Raw genomic sequence first — 24,255 nt, 5'->3', positions numbered from 1 at the left:
AGTTATTTATTTTATTTTATTTTATTTTTATTTTTAGTTTTATTATTTTTCTTGATTTCATTCTTAGTTTTTATTTTACGCAAGTTTTTTTTCTATCTATATATTTTGTTTTAGTTTTCTTAGTTAGTTAGTTATTTTATTTTTATTTTTTTTTATTTTGTATTTTTTTAGTTTTTATATATTATTCTTGTTTTTTTTTATTTTATTTTTCTCTTTGTTAAAAATTATAGTTTTATTATTTTATTTAGTTTTTAGTTTTTATTTAAGTAAGTTTTTGTTTCTTTTATTTTATTTTTTTGTTCTGTTTTTCATTTACTATTTATTTCTCTTTCTTTTGTTATTTTAAATTTTCTGTTTTTCTTTATTTCATTTAAAAAAAAAAAACTATTTGCTTGTTATACTAATCTTTGCTTGAGTTGTCTTAAGATATTAAGAAAACAAGTTTTTATAAATTGAGCAATTGAGAAGACAACATGGAAGAATAGAAGTTAAAAATAAAGAAAAGAGAAGAAAGGAGAAGTTAGAAAAGATTGAGAGATGATGACCGTACCTATCACCAGTTGAGAGAGAACATATGGGTTTAGTAATGAAGTGGCTAGGGAATTCTTTCTAGCCAATCACTTCTATCAAATAAGCTCAACTAGTAAACCATGGAGAATTTCAAGGGAAACCCAACCTATGTTATATATTTTGACCTGGGGACAAGTTCTATTATTTAGGGGGCAGATCCAGCAAATGAAGCACTAGATAAAGATTGTTATTTCGGACCTAAACAACAATACTTAACATATTTGAATGCTAGGAATAGACTTATTTGAATGTTAGGAATAGACTTGAAATGTTAATTGTTATTAAACGTCTGACATTTGTTTTAAGTTGTTCTTATAATTATGCGAGTGATTGATAGTTATGAGACATTCTTAAGGATTTTATATGCGAGGAATCTATATAAATGATTTTTATACGGGTATCAATTTCAATCAAAGAATTTAATATTGACATGTTAATCCTTATTTTTTCAATTGAAACAACTAATTCTTTTTCTGTTTTCTTATTGATCAGTGTCAACACAATTAATTCAAAACTCTTTTAATTGTACTATTTTTATATTTAGCGATTATTGTACTCGATAATTCACTGATGTTCCTTGTGGGATCGATATCCGTCCTTTGGGGACAATTATTACTTTTGCCCTAAAAAGTTATCACCTATTACTCTAGAGTATGGAATTACTTTTAGTTTGGGCAGTAAAATATAGATATTTGAAGAATAGTATTGAATATACTGATAGATTTTTTACCGTTTAATATTGACACTTTAATACTGAAAAGTAATTAACTTGTATTTCTAAAAAAGTTAGCTTAAAATTCAATAATCGAATCAAGCTATTAAGATATTATACAGACCCAATAATCTATAATTATCATACGGATTAAATATGAATATGGATGAGTTTATAACAATTTATTCAATGACTTTATCTTGTTTTTTATTAAATTTTAATCAATAATAATAGAGTATATTGTAAAAAAAAGTTATATTAATTATATAGTTTTAAATAACTTTTAAAGACTAATTTTAGATTTGGCATAATCAAAGTATGATTTTTTTTGAATTTTTAATAATGTTGAATTTTTAATAATTTTGAAATTTTATTTCGATATTCTATTAAATGAAATCTAAAATTTAAAATTTTTAAAAATTATAATTATCAAAATCAAAGAAAATTATAAATTCCATTTAAAGATAAAAAAATTCACATTTATCATTCCTTCCATTCCGTTGTTCTAACTTATCTCTACACTCTCTCTCTATAATTTTATAAATAAAGGAAATTTAGCTGTTTTATTTACATATAAAGTTTTAGCAATGAATAGATTTATTTATTTTATTAAAAAATGTAATTAGGATAGACATTACTTTTTTTCATAATTCAAACCCAAATCATTAATTAATTGGAAAGAAAAAGAGAAAGATATATAGAGAAGATAGATCAACAAAATAACACTCATTATTAAATCAATTTTGCTAATTTAAAAAGTTGCTTCAATTATTAGGATAGACATTATTTTTTTCATAACTGAAACACAAGTCCTTAATTAATTAATTGAAAAGAAAGGGAGAAAGATAAGATATTGATCAATAAAATAACAAGCATTATTAAATTAATTTTGTTAATTTAAAAAGTCTTGCTCCGTAAAGGATGTGGTTGTAAGTTGAGAAATCAAGGTCAGAATTTAATGCTCTAAGCAATAAATTTCTCAAAGTGAAGTCAGATCGAAAGAGATAAACATATTTATCAAATTATTTGAAAAGTTCTTTATGCACTTTTATTAAATTATAGTTTAACTATTACAATAAAAGTTTTACCTATTTTTATCCAAACTTAAAGTTTTTCAAAAGATTTCTATTACATGATTAGTACTTATAAAAATACAAATATTTACAATTTAAGATTCAAAAGATCATTTTAAGGCCCTCCAAAACCTCCAACAATACATGTATGATATGCTCGTGTACGTAATACTGTCATCGCAGTTCACAACACAACAAGAAAAACAAGGGTAAGTTAGTGAAAATAAAATTTTATAAATGCACAATTAAATCAAAAGGAGAAAACTAAAATACATTGATCAATTTCTCAATTATTCAATCTTCTTCATATCTCAACGTAAAACAATCACATAGATCTCACATGGATCTACACATCCAGGATATTCAACAAACAAAATAACATATGACGCCTTCCGGAAGATCCGTATTAAGTAAGTCCTACCAGGGTAAGTTTAATGCAACCCAAGTCATGCATCTCATATGTCACGGTGTGCATGAACTCCCCCATCAGCTTCTCACAACCTGATATCTTAGTCTATGTGACTTAGATCATCCGTGAAGCTCGGAGATCTCTGTTACCATATAAACATCAATACTTAATACACAACAAACATCAGTCCATACATTATCCAAAATGTATGAATTCAATTTCATACAATTTTCATCATACAATATCATTCAAAACATGATCTACAACATTCAAAAGTCTATTTAACATAAAAAAACAACACTTTTTTTTTATCAACAAAAAAAACAACACTTAAATACTAAACCATCAAAATCTAATATTTTTACAAGTTTAAATAACATATAAACAAACGACACAATATATAAAGACACAACATCCCTACAAGAGAAATTGAATATTGAGACCACGTCCCCTCCACATCCAGATATTTTAGCCTAGGGTGCTATTAAAAATTAAATTTAGCTTCCCTTACCTTAATTGCTTCCTTTCCAAGCAACTTATAGAATTTTATCCTCCCAATCTGGATAAGCTTCAAAATTTAAGGGCCTAATGCAAGTTATCCAAACATAACAAAAATTCAGTATATAATAGAATAAGTTGAGAGAATTACTCTTCTCAACCGACCATACCAAGATTGATGACTAAATCCTAAAAAAAAAACAGAGAACCAAAGGATCTTTAAAGTCAAAATAAACTTTCTCGGTTTGAAAATCTGATCGGAATGAAATGTTCTTTTAACTCTTCAACTACAACGTGTTTTGATCAGATTTTAAAATAGATGAAGATTGGAAGAAATTAAGAAAGAAGAAAGAGAATTAGAGAGAGAAAGAGATAGAATAGAAATAAAAGAAAAACTACTTTAATGGGATGAAAGGTTCTCTGCATTATTATTTTTTTAACGTTGTTACAAAAATTCAATCAATCCAACTTTAACTATAAAAAAAAATAAGATGAAATTGAAGGAGAAATAATTAAAATATTTTCTCCTTAAATAAGCCTACACAACAAAGACTTTGAAAGGAAAAAACAAATTTTTATAGTTTTATACAAAGCAAAAGAGACTAGTATTTGCATATTCCGGTAAATATATATATATATATGCAATGATTTTTATTTTTTTTTAATATTCATAAAGATAAAAACATTTCATAGTATAAGAGATGTAAACATCGTCGTATAAATTGATTAGCTTATTTTATAAAATTAAGTTAAATTTAAAATTTATTTCTTAATTAATATTTCTAACTTAGATAAAAAGGAAAAGATAACTAAAAAAATCATTCCCAGAAAAAATAAAACGACAAATTGAAGGCAGTGTGAGCATTTTCAGTAGTAAAAAACTTGATGATTTTTTACGGCAAGTGCACAGTTTGTCAGAAGCAATAATTGTTTCTAAAGACGAATATTGAACCCACAAGGAATAGTGAATTATCGATTACAATATTCGCTAAATATAACAACAGAACAATAAAAAAAGAGTTTTGAAGTGATTGTTTTGGCACTGATCAATAAGAACACAAACAAAGAATTAGTTGTTTCAATTGGAAAAATAGGGATTAGATTTCAATTGGTCTCATGTATTTTGATTAGCAAGTCAATATTGTTCTTTGATTGAAATTGATGCCCGTATAAAAATCATTTATATCGATTTCTCGCATATAAAATCCTTAGGAATGTTCTCTAACTATCGATCCCTCGCATAATTATAAGTAGAAATAAAACATAAAAAAAGCTCAATCTTTCTCTGCATCTTTTTCCATTATGGGACCTTCCAGCTTTCTCTTTTTAGCTCAAATTATTCTCCTCTACTCCAAATCTTCAATCCTCCCTAGAAATTTGCAATTAAAATCAAATTTGGGAATAAAATACTCTTATTCAAATAAAGATCATAAAAAATGTAAAAAAGTATAAATTCATGAATTAGGAGTTATTTTATATGTAAATTAGCAATAAATCCTCATAAGTATCTATATTTTAATATGAAATATGACTAAAATTAGACACTTATCATGTGAGATTTTCATTAGTTTGGGAAAAGGAGGTCCAAAACTAGAGAAGATCTTGATCAACAAAATAACACTCATTATTAAATCAATTTTGCTAATTTAAAAAGCTTGCTTCAATTATTAGGAGACATTATTTTTTTCATAACTGAAACAAGTCCTTAATTAATTAATTGAAAAGAAAGGGAGAAAGATAAGTTCTTGATCAATAAAATAACACGCATTATTTAATTAATTTTGTTAATTTAAAAAGCTTGCTTAGAAAAGGATGTGGTTGTAAGTTGAGAAATCAAGGTCAGAACTTTAATGCTCTAAGCAATAAATTTCTACAAGTTACAAAATCAAGTCAGATTAAAAGAGACAAACATATTTCTCAAATTATTTGAAAAGTTCTTTATGCACTTTTACTAAACAACATTATAGTTAAATTTTTGGCAAAATCCCATCAATCCAAATTTCACAATACAAAAAATAAGATAAAATTGAAAGAGAACTAATTAAAATATTTTCTCGCTTAAATAAGCTTACACAACAAAGAATTTAAAAGGAAAAAACAATTTTTTTTATAGTTTTATACAAAGCAAAAGACTTTGCATATTGAGATAAAAAAATAAATATATATATATATATAATGAATTATCTTATTGGAGATATTGATAAAGATAAAAACATTTCATAATATAAGTAGATAAAAACATTTCATAATATAAGTAGATATAAACCTCCTCTTATAAATCGATTATTTTATTTTATAAATTAATTTTATAAAATTAAGTTAAATTTAAAATCTATTTCTTAATTAATATTTTTAACTTAGATAAAAAAGAAAAAGGAAAACAACAAATTGAAAAGGCAGTGTGAGCATTTTCATTAGTTTGGAAAAAGGAGGTCCAAAACTAGACATTTTTGAAGGAGAAGAGAGAACAAACGTTTGGGAAAACGAATACTGTGCTGAAATCCCACAAACACCTTCCAACCATTTGAAAGTTTTGTATATTATATTTATTTTAATAGGATGTAAAGTTATCTCATATAAATTATATGAAACTATAGTTTTATCAACTTATTAATAATATTTGTAGTTTATGATAATTTTAATAGAAATGTCTAAGATTAAGAATATTTTTAAAAAGCTTTACATGTTTAAATACATAAAGAAAAAATATACAAAAGACTAATAAAATGCTTATAACAAAATAATCTATATTTTATTTTTCTGCAAAAAGAATAAAAAAATCACAGACAAATAAATTGTAGATTTCTTCTCAATTTTATTAAAATGCAATTTCTTGCAAATTATTATTCTTAGCAAGATTTATAAGTATTTTATAAAGAAAATTTTCTCAAAAAAATTAGTTAGAAATATCTATTTGGATTGTGACTCAATCAGAATTTGAACGAAAGAGTACTAAGATCTTGGTTTGAGAAGTGTTTGACTCGTAACTCAATTGAAATTCGAAGGAAGAGTATTTGACTATTGATCGAACCAGAAATTAACTTTATACTGAAAGAATTGAAGGAGATGAGGAGAGTGCATGCAGAAATCTTGTACAATGATCACGTACCATACCGAGAGACTCTCCCACATATAAAGGATAAAGGACTGAACGAGGAAGAAGTGAGATAATCACCACAACAAGAAAGAAGAAGGGTATGTGTGAAAAAAAAACAAGTTAGCTCATGAAATGGGAGTGCTAGAAAGATAGTTGTTAACCTATGGAACTCTTAGTTTGATCATTCTCAACTCATGCCAAGAGTAATTAAAAATTTAACAATTAAATTCGTTTAGTAAACCGGCCGAATAAAATTACCTTGAATATTGAATGAGTCATGATTTTGGAAATAATGATGCATTGGTAATTTTATGATGTGAATTGAATTAAAAATTGATATTAACATACCTCATGAATGATTACAAGTAATTAAGCTCATGGAAAAATTGAAACATATTGTGATAACAGAATCAATCATGTGAACACAGATTATAAAAATTGATTCAACTGTTTATGACATAAGGTTTTTGAGGGATAAAAATTGCAGGAAACTACACCATTACAAAGCCACCATTATACTCTTTAGAACTTAAAACAGACTAGAAGAAGAGACAGGATTAAGTATCAGATCAAATGATTTATTCTGAACAATATCACAATGAAATTTCAGGATATCAGATTTTCAGGAGATCTATGTGCTTGGCCAAAATTAAATCTTGAGAATTAAAATGTCACTCATGACAAACAGATATAATTATTTACAAGGAACTTGATTTTTCCTATATCTCTCTCTCTTCCTTTCTTATATCACTTATCTGCAGCTATGTAAAGCCTTAAATTGGAGAAGGTAAAATGAATATTTGTACTTGATTGTTGATGGTTGGATATAAGGAATGATAAGTAGCAGTGAAGCACCATTAAGCTTCCTCACTGGTAGTTAGTCCTGCAATTTCTTTCAGTGGCTTCCACATAAACTTTCTCCTGATCATCACATGAGACCAATATCAAATAGGAAGCAAAGCAATATAAAGGTGAAAATTAAGAAGCATTTGGGATGTTTGTGTTGTTGTAGAATGGATGTAACAATGTTATGTTCTGTTCTGTTCTCCTTAGTTCCACACCTTTTTAGTGAAAACAAAATAAATGTTATATGCTACTTTTCATGCCGTTCTAACAAGCTTATCAAGCACAAGTTTTACAGCAGAAAGCACTGATAATTTCTAGACACAAGCAACAACAACAACAAAAGAAAAAACTACAATAACAAAAGGTTCAGAAGGTTAGCTTTACCAGTTTCCACATTCAGCAATGACCCTCACGTTAGGCCTAAGTGTTGGAAGCAAAGCTAGGAACTGCAGTTCTGCCTTAGAGAGTACCTGTGGAAGATAACACATATTTACACATAACAATGATAGCATTCCGTAATGGGGTACTTTAATGGAAGACTTTAATTTCGATACTTTATCAATAGTAAGAAGTTTAGTGTCAATCTATTAGAATTCAGTATTCACTGTAGATATGAACTTTTACTGAGCAAATTGTGACTTCAAAACGAATTACATTTTGATATTAATTATTGAAATTGTACTACGTTTGAATAATTTCTTATAACTGTTCACTTTAAATACTAAGATTACACTGACTTGAGGAGTAATTGCACTTACCCATCCTCAAGACTTATACCAAATGAGACTGAAAACCAGATAGAAAACAATGCTAAGATTAGGAATTGACCGAGCAGTAGGTAGGAGTTGAAAACAATGGTCCTATATACAGTCATTTTGGCCTTAGAAATTAAGAAAATACAAAATAATTTTTTGAAAGTGTAATTTGGCTATTAGTCTAAAACATATGTATTCAAATACAAGTAAAGAAGTGATATAATCCTCACACCTTGGCTTCAAGTATCCACACCACCAATCCTTTGGCATTTGGTGGCAATGCTTCTAATCTGTAATCAACTTCTGGAGGATAATACCACCTTGCTATTGGCTGCTTTCCAACATGAGGCTGAGATTCATCACAAAATCATTGGCAATTAGAGACTAACATTAACATAGAATCATCCATGAAGAACAAGCAACCAAAAATGGTTAAGCAACTAGAAACAAGAATCTTGTGAAAAAACTCACAGGGTAAACAGGGTGAATCTTGGTGAGGGTGGTTTCAGGGTCACCAAGGCCACGAGCTGAGAGGTCAAGGAAATAGTAGCCTTGACGTATGAGACGTGACAAGTAACGCCCCTCATAGCCTCCCTCGTGAGGAGGGTATATTGCAAGTGCTTTGTGCTCTTCAACATCTGAAAGCCAACGATCAATATCAAGCCATACCAAGTCCCCTCCAACGAAGTCTCCTAGCCCTCTACACTGCACAACCCCTACCCTTTTGGATGTGTTGCTGTAACCATCTTTTCCTCTCCAACCCTTCATCACTGCAACACTTTTGGTGCCCATGAAACTGTTTCTCAGTGGTTGCTGCTGCTTCTTTGTGCGCTGAACATTGCTCAAGCAGGTTGCCCCTCCATAACCCAAGCTACCACTGCATGACATTTTTTCTGTTTTAGTGAGTACCCTTTTGTCACTAAATTTGAGAGGTTGGTTATTGGAGATTTAGGTTCATGGTGTTTTTTGGAAGGTAGAAGAAAATGTTAGCTTGTGCTGGTAGTAGAAGTTCGTGACAAAATTAGTGTTGTATGGTGGAGAAATGAGATAAAGTGATCACTGATAGAAGGTTTGTCTTCACTTGTAACCTTTTATTGGAGATTATACCATGTGGTATACCTTCACCACTTTTTCCTTAAAACAATTTAAAAAAATTTAAGATTTTCCCAAAAATTCAAAAAAAAAAAATAACAGGAAGTTAAGTTTTTTAAACATGTTACTTGTGTTTGATTTCAGATATATACATATAAAAAAGATTTTATTAACAAAATACAACTCATTTTAATGATATTTAGCATTTAAAAAGAGAGTATTCATCTAAAATATTAAACTCTATCTAAAATTAGTTGAAGTTGAAGAATAATAGCACCTATGAAATGTAGGCAATTGATTCCAGTATCCAATCAATTTTGACTCGCATCCAACGAAAAATTTAAAATCTCATTCTATCCTTTTCACACATTTGTTTATGGATTTCAATATCTGGAAATCATTTTTATACATTTCGGATTTTAAAATCCAGAACGTCATTTTCATATTTCATTTAAGCTTCCGGATGACCATATCCAAAAGTGAGTTATGAGTTCTGGATTTTCATATCCGGAATGGTGTGCTGTAAATGATGCTGGGGATTGAGATTTGGAACTCATTTATGTTGTCCAAATAAGGTTTTTTTACTATGATGGGGTTAATTTTTTTGGTTTTTACTTAAATGGGGTCTGTTTAAAAAAAATTACAAATTTAGGCAAGTCGTGCCTAATTAGGACGACTTCATATCCAGAAGTCATCCCAATTAGGCACGACTTCTGTCATGTCATACTAAAGTCGTGCCAACTTGGTACGACTTCTGCCTTGTCATACTGAAGTCATGCCAACTTGGCAAGACTTCTGCCATGTCATAATTTTTTATTTTATTTTTTATTTTATTGTTTATATATTGGGTAGTAAGTTATGTAATGTTAAAAATTAATTTATTCTCATCATTACGTGTTCTGTAAAATCATTACTTCTCAAGCTATTTATTTTGCAAATTCACAACAATAATTCTCTATTTATTTTCCAAATATAATAAGTTTTCATTTATCTATTTATTTCCAAATTCAATAACAATTTTCTTCATTTTTAATTAATCAAATAATCAAGTTATTGTATTACATTACCGTCAAATATGATCCATACACGATTATCCAATTTTTTGTTCCTTAAAACTAACACTCTTAGAAAATTATGTATTAAATTAATTTTTAACATTACATAACTTACTATCTAATATATAAACAATAAATTTTAAAAAAAAAATGACGTGGTAGAAGTCGTGCCAAGTTGGCACGACTTCTGTATGACAAGGCAGAAGTCGTGCCAAGTTGGCACGACTTCAATATGACGGGACAGAAGTCGTGTCAAGTTGGCACGACTTCAGTATGACATGGCAAAAGTCGTGCCTAATTGAAACGATTTCTGTATATGAAGTCGTGCCGAATTGGCACGACTTGCCTAAATTTGTAATTTTTTTTATACGGACCCATTTTGGTAAAAACCAAAAAAATTAACCCCATCATGGTCAAAAAACCTCCAAATAAGCTTCCAAACGGTGAAATCCAGAAGTGACATATTAGTTCTAGATTTGTATATCTGGAACTTTGTAATTTGACTTACGGATATGAATACACGAAAGACAAAAATTTAAAATTATTAAGGACAAAATAGACATTTCATGTTAGTGTATTGGGTGCAGATCTGAATTGATATGATGCAGAGAGAATCAACCTGAAATGTATATAAGACTTGGGCTATTCAATTTCTTAAAAAAAAAAAAAAAAGGAACGTGTTTCGGTTAAGGCAATTACTTCCTCCACTATAACACTACACTCAATAAAAGGGGAAAAGATAAAAATACCATTTCGAACTCCCTTTTCCAGAACACAATAATCTCTTCTGGATATTTTTTCCAAAATGAATTATTTTCAGTTTTGGATTTTTTTATCTGGAATGGGATTTTTTATTTTTTGTTTCCGGATTTTTATATCCGGAACACAATAATCTCTTCCGGATCTATTTTCCGGAGTGCATTATTTTCAATTCCAGATTTTCATTTCCAAAATAAAGGGTATTTTTGGAATTTTTAAATTTGTGTTGGTGCAGGTTCAAAAGTGTTGGGTGCAAGAAACAATTGCCTTCGGTCAATACCATATATGGTACATGACAAAAGAGAGACTATTTCTTCCTGCACCTCCATATGGAGGTTCAAGAAACAGTCCAAAAGAGAAACTTTACATTTTTGGCCCAATCCAATTAATTCTGGGCCTAAAATGCTTGCCCAACTGGCAAAATAAACTAGAGTGTGTTTGAATTGTTTTCTTATGTGTACTAGGATATTTCTTCTTGCACCCCATGGTTTCTTCCTGCTCATCCTACATTTTCTATTTCTCATATTTTCTTCATTTAGAAAAGGTTAACCTATCATATTACATTACATTTTGATGGAAGTCCTTCTGATCTTTTGAAAGACACTTCCGAACTATACAATATGAAAACTATTTTGAGAAAAAATAATTTTTGAATTGTGGAATTTAGAAACTTTCTCATGCAAAAAATGAAAATTTGGACTTTGTAGTTTAGAACTAAAAATTGACTTTTAAATTATACAATAAGGAAAAAAAATTAATGCAAATTTTTTTAAATTGTATAATTTAAAGTTAAAAGTACTTTCCATACTACATAATGTAGAACCTTTTTTATTAAAAAAAATAACTTTTAGATTATATAATAGAAAAGACACTTTTCATATCTATGAGGTGCAAAAAGAAATCCCCCATTCTAACTAAATTTGGTCTTTACAATTACGAAGTTATTAAACGACACTCCATAGAATTGTTATAAAATTTGTTACTTATTTAATTATTACAATTTTGACAAATAAATTCCTTGTGCCGTCTTATATATGACTATAAAAATAATATACATATGTACATAGTTATATATTTTGTGAACCTTAATAAATTGTAGGCTTTCAAAACCTTTTTTTTCTAGAAATAAAAATAAAAAATTATATTTATTAATATCACTGAAAATTATATGTTGGAATATGTGACAATTTATAAAAATTAGTTTGTAAGTAAAATAAAAAAGAAGTGAAAAAATGATATTATGAAATTTGATCATTTAAAAAATAGAGTTATTTGTAATTGGTAGCTAATTGAATACCAATTTATAATGTAGTTCATAATTTTTTTTATTAATAATAAAAACTACTTCGGATACTAATAATTTCTTAGTCTATAAAATAGTATCTAATTTAGTCAATATAATAACTATTTTTTTTTTCTAAAATTAATTTGTATTTAATGATTTTTTTGTAGTGTTGCATTCAAAGCATGTTTAAGAGAATAGTATGTATAGGGATGGCAAAGCGGAGTGGACTATGTGGGACGAATCGCAACCCACTAAGAAAAATATGAGGCGGGTTGTCTACCGTCCTGCATCACCCGCAGCCCGCACGGCCAAGTGCAGGGCGGGACAGGCTGGCCCGCATAACTTACAATTCTAGAAATTTCTTTTTACACTCCCATATTTTCTTCATTCACTCTCATATTTCACATTTCAAAATTTGTACTCACATCTTATTACGTATATGTAGTGAGAATAATATTGTGAGATCATTTACCTAATGCATCTAAATTAAAAAAATAATTAAATTTATTCATAATCCTATTTAAAAATTATTTTTTATTAATTTAAAAAATATATATTTCTTATGTGGGTCAGCCCGCGGGCCAACCCTTATGTAGGGCGGACTAGTAAAATCAGCACGCATATTCTATGCAGGGTGGGTCATCCCGCATTGTCATCCTTAGGCATGTAATATAATTTAAATTAGATAATTGTTTCACCATTAAAAGCTTTTGATACATTACTTCATATGCACACTTGAACATTATTTAATATTGAATCCCACTTTGACAGAAAATTCTCTCAGAACAAATGATATGTTCAAACATCCATTTAATGATGACATATTCTTCGATGTTGTCAAAGGATTTAACAAAATAAGGCGACTTTCTGGACTAAATTTAGAGGGTGAAAAATTTAGACATTTTTCTTCTTTTTTTCAAGTTCTTCAAATGCTATCACATAAGGTGAATTTGAACAAATGATATATCTTGTGTCCAACTTATTTGAAGAAAATGTTAATAATTGAAATCACGATTGTTTAGAGAGAAAATGACTCAATTTACAATCTATATGCTTAACTTTTAATTCATCCATCGAATCTCATTAATACCACATCCATCGAATCTCACTATACCAAATCTCCTCGTTTTATAACAAAGCAACATGATAACAATGATAACTCAAATGACGATCAATTCATTTTCAATTTAATCATTTTTTACATTATTTTAATAAAAATATTTATCACTTCCAATTTTATGACATGCAAAACAATTCATATTTATGTAACATATTTTATTATCACAATATGATGATTTATATTCATATGATATTTGCTTTAAATTTAAATTTAAGTTAAGTTTTTATTGCACACTTAAAAATATTAACAAGCTTAAGCAAATATTTAAATGCTTAAACAAATGTGACATTACACACCTAAACGGACATTATTTGAAGTGTTCCACACTCAATACAAAGGACATTAATTATTTGACATACTTAAATATATTTTGTTTGTTTTAAGTGATAAAATCTATAAGTAATTGCTTAAGCGCTATTTATGTAAAAATACCTATGCTTAAATAAGTTATCACATAGATTACTTTAAGCAACTTATATAATTTGCATAAGTGATTGACATTTTGCAACAAATATTCCTTATAATTAGCAACAACGTTAAATGTTACTTTAATAAGATTTTATGATAACAATGAACAGTGTCGAAATCCATGATAGAGTCTTATTTTTCATTACAAAAAAAAATTATGCCTATTTCTATGATAATATTATACATCATTACAAAATTCTTCAGAAAATTGGTTGCCACAAACTTTGAAGTGTTTTGTAATAAATCTAACATAAATATCACAAAAAAATTATTTATTTTTGGTAACAAAATGGTTGAAGAACAATGACATTCAAAATCTAGTACTGTCTTGAGGTTGACTAGTTATGTTCAAACAAGTAAAAAATTTAGAAAATTGTTCTTGAGTTAGCCAGCCCCTACAGAGAAAGATGGAAGAGTGTTAAGTGATGTGTCATTTTCTAAATCCATACAATTTCACCACATGTTATGGAGCATGCTATTGGCCTGCCAATAAACCTTTTATGCTCAATTTGAAGCCCTATACCATGGGAAGCACATGCAGGTGTCGTCTTTATGGATTCCTTTTCCCTATCTTTTTCTTCATATCTATATTTATTTTGTCCTTAGTTTGAAATGCAGAATCCTTCAGCCATAACTCATGGAGCTTGCCTACCTGGGTGGGTCTCTCTGCACACCCCACTTGCATTAGAACAAGATAAAATGGTTTCACCATCAAAATTATTGTATGCATGCATGCACTCATGTGAACATCCTTTAACCTCACTTACTACACTAACATTCAAATTCACATTGGACCACCATTGTAGGGAAGATATGTGAGAACTCAGAAGAAGAGGGTTTGCATTATACAAGATGCATTGAGATAAATAGTTTAAATAAATGTAAAATTCTTGTAACTACAAAAAAATTATTATAAAAATAATAATTAATTACTTAACTAAATTAAATATTATTTTTTAAAATTAAAAAAAAATTATTGATATATAAATTAATTTCTATTATTTAAATATTTTTTTAATTGGTAAGTGAATAATTTTAAAATTTAAATAATTGATAGAAAAATTTCGTAATTAATTAGATATCAATTAAAAATTATTTATAAAATTAAAATAAATATCAATAAATTTTTTAAGTTTCTAAATTTAATGTTTAATTTAATTAATATACTAATTAATTTATATTTATATTTTAATTAATTTTTATTTAATAATTTTATTAGATTCAATCTACAGATAAAATATTTAATCATTACATTAACTATTAATAAATAATTATTCTAGTGATTAAAACAAACATTGCTAGAGAAATGGATGAGCAACCCAAAAAGGAATAACTTAGAGTAAGAATTGCAGTATCCAACATGCAGATGAGTAGAAACACAGTAACCTGAATTCAACAATACAATTTTATCTTGTGTAAAAAAAATTTAAAAAAACTTCACTGATAAATAAAATGTAGGAAACTAAAAAGTACAAGATATAATATTAGAGGTTGTACATATATACATTTTTTTATATTAATCTAGTAATAGTGTAACAACAATTCACCCATTAGCATACAATGGTACACACATCTTTTAGTTAAATAAATCGTTCAAATACTCAATGAATTTCACCCAGTAGTAATAAAATAGACAAAATAAAACAAATAGATTTGTGTAAAAGAAACTAAAAAGAACAAACAATAAAGTGTTATGTTTCAAATTTTATACTGTGAATTTAGTGGAACCCAAATCAGTGCTGACCAAACATACCAAAAGTAGTGGTCCTGCACTAGAATGACATCAACGTTAAACAAACAATCGAGACCAAGAAGAGAGTTAGGGCAAAATTCCTCTTCAGATTTAGGAGAGAATTTTTTTGTAATTAACACTAAGAACCAAACAACATACACTGTCCATCTCCTGAAACATCCAGCATTAAGTCATTAAATAGTAAAGAAATGTAAAATATCCAGTTCATGCGTACTTGCACCTCGAACTCCTAAAGAAACTCACTTAATTTTTAAGCTAGTTCAGTTAAACACATGCAAACCTACTTAAATAATATTATTCCATATTGGAACTATTGCCTCAAGAGTTGGAACTCAAGAAAAAGTACTTTTGCCAAAACCTTTTAGAACCCCAAAAATATCATATTTAAATTGTCAAAAAATGACACCCTAAAGAACATGTTCTCTGTTTGAGAATAGATATCCCACCAGTTCTAAAACAATTTAAATACTCAAATATACAAACTCTTAACTCTTTTTTATCTGTTATTCTCTTTAAAAAAAATGAATTCCATGGTAAAGAATATAAGAAAAATGATCATTAGTTTAGGGTAAACTCCATATTGATTCAAATATTTATAAATTTCAACATAATAGTAGAAGAACTGTGTAGCTCCAAGTTCCAACTTCCTAGACCCAAGTTCAGACTGATGGACAAGAAGACAGAGTTTGTAATATTTAATTTCAGACACTGCAACACTGGAAGGTTCATCAGTAACCATTTATATATGCAACAAAGAATTCTCTTTTCTTTTCATAAAAGGAAATTGAAAGAGTATGACAATGCATCATGCTATGTATGTATGTTTTCTTCTCATTTTATTATCATTTAGTATCCAATGAGTCCAGGTTGCTTCTCAATCTCATAGTGCACCTTTCATGATGATTGTTCTGCAACAACAGTACCTGAAATTGACACATCACAGTAAAATGTGTTACAATCACAGGCTAACTTGACCCTATTCTATGCATTGGTGGTCTTTGAGTTCCAACTAAGAGCCAAACCTTTGGGTTCTAAAAGAGACCAAAGTTGGCTTTTGTTGGTGTTTTGAAATAAAGTGATACACATATATACATATATAACATACATATACACACACCAGACACACACTACCCTGCAATCAATGTAGATAGGTAGTATATTTGTGAGGCATCTGTGACAGAGTTTAGAGCCAGCTAGCCAACCAAAATCAATATCAATCAGTAAAAATGAGATGACTAATAAATAATAAAAATAAAAAAGTGAATAGGAGAAAATAAAAAAGATTAAGAGGGGTATGTTGATAATTTTTTTTTGAATATTCTACTTACATCTTTCTAATTTACTGATGTGATTTGACACTGAAATACTTTTTCATTTTTCACTTTAATTCTTGGAATAGAAAAATTAATTTACTATAATTAGTGTCACTGTTAAGTGATAGCTGAACACAAAAAATATGACATCAAAAATTGTCAAAACTAATAATGACCACATGTCACAGACGTTAAAACCATAAAACTTTATATTACTAAAATTAAAATATAGTATATATAACTTATATTGCACCTAAATAACAAAATAAAATGCATTATAAAAATTACTTCCATATTTAAATTGAAATTATTTCTACATATATTTTATATTTTAAAGATATTTGTAAAACATTATACTATTTATATAAATATATTTTTCCAAAATAGCATTTTTTTAACTTTCTTCATTTATACACAAATTCACATTCATATTTTTAATTTATAATATGAAAATTATAATTTCTAAATCATCTCAAGTCGTAATCATTAAAATCGATGACCAATATTAAACATGCAGACAATCTTAACACAATAATATTAAATAAAATGTAGATAGTTAAAAATTAGTATCACTTAAAAACCGATTTTACATTTGAATTCAAAAGAACTTGATATATACAAAGCAATTCCAATAGCTATTATTTAATTATTTGTTTTAAATATATCTTACATTTAGAACTATACATTGTCTCTAATGGATATTAGAATTATTTATTTTATAAAATCATAAGAATTAAAATAATTTCAGTGACACTAACTTCTTAATCAAGAGAAAACTAAATATAAAGTAAAAAATAATATTTTTTAAAGAACTTTATATTTTTAAATGTTATAAAAGTAAAAAAAATATTAATCCATAAAAATATATTTATATTAAATATAAAATATTCATTTTTTTCGCATTTTGATACTCTAACCTAATATGTATAACATGGGCCACTTGAATTTTTCCCAGAATGGTTTTATTGCCTCTAAATTAATTAACTCAATATCTTCAATTAATCAGTTTAGTTGATAAGATAGAATATTCCTACATAATATATATAAAGTAAACCATTCAAATTAAATTCATCAACCTACTGAAAAATCTCAAGATGTAAAGCTACAGAGAAAAGAATTTGTTGCATAAATGATTTAGGAAGCTATAAATCCATGCATACCTAAACTAAAAATTAAGGGCATAGTTGGTGGAAGATCAATTTTCATATACTATATTATGTGCCAAGCATGTATATTGTACATTCAAAATTATGAGACAATATGGGGTCCACATCACTGTTTAGGATAATGGCAACATCATGTAAATGTACAAAATCTGAACTACTAACAATACTTTAGATGTTGTAAGAATCTTATCTTGTGCATGACAAATCATGTGATAGCATTGGTAAGTAGTAAGTACCATACAAAAACAATAAATAACTCTTATGATACTGGAAAAACAAGGTAATAACCTAATTCAATTTTCACCATCTACATATGTGGTCAAATACATACCAAAGCTTTCAGTATAAAAAAAAATCTACAACACCGTCAAATTTGCAATCAAGTTACAAAAGACAAAAAAAGAAATTATTGAAACATTTTCTCTAGTTTATTAAAAGTTACAATAAAACTAGTAAAACTAGCAAGATCAACTTTTTACTCTGAATTTAATTTTCTATAAATTATAACCAAAATAGGATATGTTAAAGGAAATTGCATTTCTAAGAGCTTCCTAAACATAAAAACTTCACAGCTTGTTTCTTATTTCCCTCATACAGGTAAATTCATCCCACAAATTTCCCCAAATCCAACACAAAACCATTACTACCCACTAAGCTTATGGTTTTAAAGCAAAGAGGGTGTAAATATGTTAATAATTAAAGTGATTGAAAGTTTGAGAACAATGTAAATAAATTTCAGCTTCATTAAAAAAAATTATATGCAACAGATTTAAATTGTTAGATTTTGGCCAGCTAATTTATACTACCTATTTAAAAAAAAAACTTCCTGATTAATGAGTTCTTCCAATGCATGAAATAAATCAGGGGGAATAAGTTAAAGAAAAAAATAAACTCTTCAACGATAATTTGTAAACGATAACTGAGATTGCTAAATGAACACAAATAAAATACAAAAGTTCTTTGAGTATAATTTCCATAACAAGTAATGACTATAATAAACCATTAGTTTTTAGTTTCAGATTTCATTGGATGACATTCAAATGAAATTGGACATTCTTTCATGCCAAAGAGTATGTGGAAAAAGTGAAGAAATCACTGAAACATGAGCAAGTCTTGACTAAAGAGTTATATATAGAGATAAAAAAAAATATCAACAAAAAAGAGGTATATATAGAGATAATGAGAAGATGAAGAAAAGGTAAATCATGATAAAAAAAATGTTACTATAATATAATGACATAAATATTAAAAGGGAGCTCCCTTCAGTCCAAGCAAAGACAAGAAAAGGATGAATTTTACCTCCTGCATCATTCACACATTCACAATAGCATACCATCAAGTCAATTCTATTGTGTTTGAATGAATGAGTCAGCAGATAATTCAAACCCTCTACCCATCCATGAGTGGACTGAAGGAAGCTCTCTTAAACTATTTCTCAAACCATACATCTTCATTATTCTTAGTCCAAAATTGGTACATTGCATATAAGAACATTTTGAACAAAAAATGTTACAACAACAATATTCCATCAGATCTAAAGATCAAACAAAATGACATCAAATGAGACAATACCTATTGAGTGGTTGCAAAAACACAGATAATCTAGAATTTAAAAGACAATACATATATATATATGTGTGTGTGTGTGAATCTTCACATAACATTTCATTCATGTGAAATCTGCTAGCATTTAATTTAATCAAAGACCAAGCAAAAATGCTGCAATAAAAAATAATAAGTAAACATATTCATAGTATATCCAAGAAGGTAAACAAATGGAAATTCAACAAACAGAGATGAATCTAGAATGACAGAACTACAATGCTCTCATTACTAGGCACAGAAGGAATCATTAACAATAATCCAAGGATTGAAGGACCTATAATTCATATTGACAAACACTGTAAACAGTATGTAGATATGGTGACAAATACTGAAGACTAACCTTTAATTAGTATTCATGGGTAAGACTAAACATTTTCCAGAAAGAAGGAATCATTTTCTTCCAAGCACTCAAATGCTTAATTAACAATGATTAATTAAGTATTAAAACTTTTTAATCATTTTTAACTAGCATGCAGACTGCCAAGGAATGTAAAGTTAATCGAAATTATATAACAGCTTTTGTGAAATTGGCTTCTAAGATGTTAAAAACAAGAACCCTAACCCTAGGACCTAAAAATATCAAAAGTACTCAGAAAAATACATTAAGATTCTCAAAAATATTTTTCCTTCTTGATACTAGAATAGTGTTCTTTTCTAACCCTTTGAATATCATTCAAAACAGATGAACAACAGATACACTAATAAATACACTGCATATAAAGATCACGATCGGACACAACAAAATCTAAAGTATATGATCAAATCACACAGGAGTATGCAATGTAATATTCATAGGCGCAAAAAAAATCAAAGGGTCAACTTCTTTATGCAACATGAATCAAAACCAAACTAACTGCATCTTGAACTTAATATACTTCTCCGGTTCTTCACACAAAGCGAACCAAAAACCGAAAGCTTGGAACAAAGAACAGTATCACAGGCACAGCTGCTAAAGGAGAAAAGAAACCAAATCAACAAAGAAAGGGGTGAGATGAAACATGAGTAAGAACACAGAATGAGTTCCATATAACTTTATCCCAGCAGGAAAAATAAACAGCTAGAAAAATGAAAAATGAAAAATAAAAATCAAAGGGTCGGAAGAAGCAGAAATCACGGAAGAGAAACTGTATTAAAGAAGTAGCAGAAGGAGAGAGAGAGAGAGAGAGAGGAGAATAGGGAGAGTAGTCAATGTCTTCGTGAGAGTTAGAGAAGGGAAAACGATTGAAGATCTCACATCCACACAAATTTGGTAAAACAGTAAAAGCACTGTTTCCAAAAACAAAAAAAATGAAACAAACAAAGGGGAAGCAAATATCATCTTTTCCTTTTCCAGAGTGAGAGGATTTTTCTCCACTCACACAACACAAACCAGAGATAGAAAAACCAGAACTAGCAAGAAAGGAGATTTTCATTTCCCATCATGTTTCTCCTTCTCTCATTTGCTCTCTCTCTAAAGCAAAAGAAAGACCCTTATCTCACACACACACTCTCACACAAACCGACATAAATGTTGTACTGTGTAAGTACAGTGAATAAAGGGTAAAAAAACAGGAAAGTGAGGATGGAAAAGTGGGGTTCCCGTTCCTTCTTTTAAGTCTCTCTATGTGCCAGTCACTTCACTGTTGTGCACTATTCTTTATTAGGCTCTGGTGACCAAGTGACACTACAATCTAGTGAATCTAGTGATCTACAATCTACATACCCTTCTCTCTCTCTCTCTCTCTTTTTATAGTGGCTATCCTACTACAGCTATTTCCTCGATCTGGTTTTTGTACATGGAAATCGATGAACACGGTGCGTATATATAGGGTTTGAGCTCACTAATGAGTCTGGCGGAGAAAATCATGAACCAGGGTACTTGAAATTATACAGTTTACAAAAAGATGACTCACCTGTCATCAACAGGTTTCCATGTCCACGTTTATCAGAGATTCTCCCACATTTTAAACTATCATAATAATCAACAATCACATTTCTATTATCTTATTTTCTTTCTTCATTATTTCATAAATAACTTGCATCTTTTCTTATTATTAAGTTATTACTTTAAACTATTCTAACGACATTTCATAAAATACATTAAAATTTATTTATATATTTAGTATAATTTATCTTTATTATTATAAACAAAAAGGTACAAAACATTTTCTTATGGATTTTACATGCTTATGGTTATTCACTTAATTATATTGTAATAATGTACTTTTAGTTTTTCATTTATTGTTTTAACGATGTGAATTGAGATTTCAATGAATTTTAATGTTTAAGTTAAGGAAAAAGATATTTATTTTAGTATTTATTAATATATTAAGAATAATTATTATTATTATTTATTTTAAGATATTATTAACATAATAAATAGGTCAATGTAGTAAAAAAAAATTATAATTCAAATATTTTATATTTTAAAAAAACACTAACTAGCTGAACTATTGATTAAAGAAATCAAAGTATTATTTTTTATTAGAAAATTTAAGACAATGTAATTTTTCATACAATTCTATCATAATAAGAATCCTTTTTAACATCTTCAAACTATTACAAAATAATAAGTTAGTTTTAGAAACTCCAAGGACTCAATTTCAAAAATCTACGTAATAAGAATCAAATTAGAAAATTAATTTATAAATATGTTTAAAATTTCAAACTACAGTTATATTTATGCAATGGTCTAATCATGTCATTCCCAAGTTCTAACTTTCTGACTGACTAAAGTGTTTTATTTGACCATGCCAATGACAAAAGAAAATTCTTTAAAAGATAACTAATTTATACTTTATTTGCAAAGTAAATAAATAAAATTAATCGAAGGAAAATATAGGTAAAATGAAAATAAATAAAAACAAATAATAATTTAATTTTATATATAAGAAATACGTAATTAGATACAGATGTAATCCATTATATGTTTTACGAATAGTTTTTCTGATTAAATAAATAGACAATCGATTACATTCAATACTTAATTAATTACTCTATTCTTTTAAAATAAAATTGTAACTTTTTTGCAATTAAATATAAAAGGTGTAACACTTACATTTATTTTCTTTTACATTTGTTCTTACACCATTTCCAAAATCATTGTATTTTTTCCTTTTCTTTCTATCCTCTGTTTCCCACTTCCAACCACGTTTTCAGTGAATCAAAATAAAATAATTTATGTGAAATTTTACACAATATTATTATTGTAAAGCCCCGTAAAATTATAGTTACAATACTAGTTGATAAACTATAACTATGCACTGTATATCAGTATAATATAGTATTTGAACATAATTTTTTTCAAAATAATATATATAACATCCAAAATATCTAAAATTATCTAGTTAATTGAAAACCTCATTCCCCTATATAAATTTTTTTTTGGGAAGATGGTTAGGTGAAAATATACCTTTCTTAGAGATTTTTTAGAGTTTGGGTTTTTATAGCCTATGGATAGAGAACTGAAAATAATAAATATTTTGAAAAAAATTTGGTGTGTAAAAGTAAAAACCATCTCTGAGTGCTCTAGGGTGGAGGGTTTTTAATGGGAAAAAGCACTACAAGGCCGTAATCTTAAAAAATATAAGAGTTTATTTAATAATTTGAAATAGTTTAATCTTGTACTAACTAGGGCCGTTAACATGTTAAAAGATAAAATAATATAAATAAATTATAAAATAAAATAATATTGTATCAAAATCTAATAAATAAGTTCAAAATATTAAAAATATATTTAATAACAGTAATGTGTTAAAAATTAAGCCTCAATCAAGTTAAAGTTCAACAACAATCACTATAAATAAGTGATATGTTTAATAGATAAGTAGAGTGTTTTTTATCTGAGAATTCGAACTGATTTTGACTTTATTATCGGAACCCCTTGCAGGTACACACACTCACCTAATTGTGATCCTGGACCTAGAAGTTGAGAGTTAACCCATATTCAATAGTTGAAGGATAGTCCATCCAGTAGCTCAGAGCAAATCAAACCCACATAACAAAGTCCAAACTATCTCATCCAGTAACTGAAAGTCCAATTCATCAACAAGAGACTGAGAAAATGAGAAGAAAAAATTAATTGTTTCTAAGACATAAAAACAAATCTAAATCAAGCCTTGAGATTTAAAATTATGAATAAAAATAATAAACTTATAAAAAAAGATTAAAAAAATAGAATGAAAAAATAACCGAGATCTCTCTAGTTACTCACATAAATTTAAATTAAATTCATTTTTTTTTGTTTTCACTCCATCATTTTAATCGAATAGACAATTTGTAACACCCCAAAAATACATCTACTATTACAATACAAGTTCTACATATTTCTATACAAACTTAAAGTTTTTTAAAACATTCATAAAACTTATAGAAATACAAATATTTACAATATAAGTTTCAAACCAACACCCCAAGTTGTGCATCCCATACAGTGTGCAAGAACTCCCCCATCAGCTTCTCACCACTTGATATTTTAATCTATGTGACTTAGATTATCAGTTAATCTCGAAGATCTTTGTTACCACATAAACATCAATACTTAATACACAACAAACATCAGTTCATACATTATCCCAAATGTATGAATTCAATTTCATACCATTTTCATCATACAATATAATTTAAAATGTGATCCACAACATTCAAAAGTCTATTTGACATTAAAAAAAAACAACACTTAAATACTAAACCATCAAAAT

At 27.8% G+C, this 24,255-nt stretch overlaps 1 protein-coding gene across 1 annotated transcript; it reads right to left on the bottom strand.

The window, feature by feature from the left end:
* Positions 1 to 6,916: 6,916 nt before the first annotated feature.
* Positions 6,917 to 9,045, bottom strand: LOC137831588 (NAD(P)H-quinone oxidoreductase subunit N, chloroplastic). The gene is made up of 4 exons (XM_068639326.1): positions 8,432 to 9,045; positions 8,193 to 8,309; positions 7,590 to 7,675; positions 6,917 to 7,280 (listed from the first exon to the last, which is right to left on the bottom strand). Exons 1-4 carry the CDS (start codon positions 8,846 to 8,848, stop codon positions 7,217 to 7,219), a joined length of 684 nt encoding a protein of 227 aa, XP_068495427.1. The 5' UTR covers positions 8,849 to 9,045; the 3' UTR covers positions 6,917 to 7,216.
* Between the last annotated feature and the right edge of the window lie 15,210 nt (positions 9,046 to 24,255).

Source organism: Phaseolus vulgaris, chromosome 6, assembly GCF_000499845.2.
Source record: "Phaseolus vulgaris cultivar G19833 chromosome 6, P. vulgaris v2.0, whole genome shotgun sequence".
Taxonomy (NCBI): Eukaryota; Viridiplantae; Streptophyta; class Magnoliopsida; order Fabales; family Fabaceae; genus Phaseolus; species Phaseolus vulgaris.
Note: the sequence above shows the minus strand (reverse complement) of the source record. Positions and strands in the feature narration are given on the sequence as shown.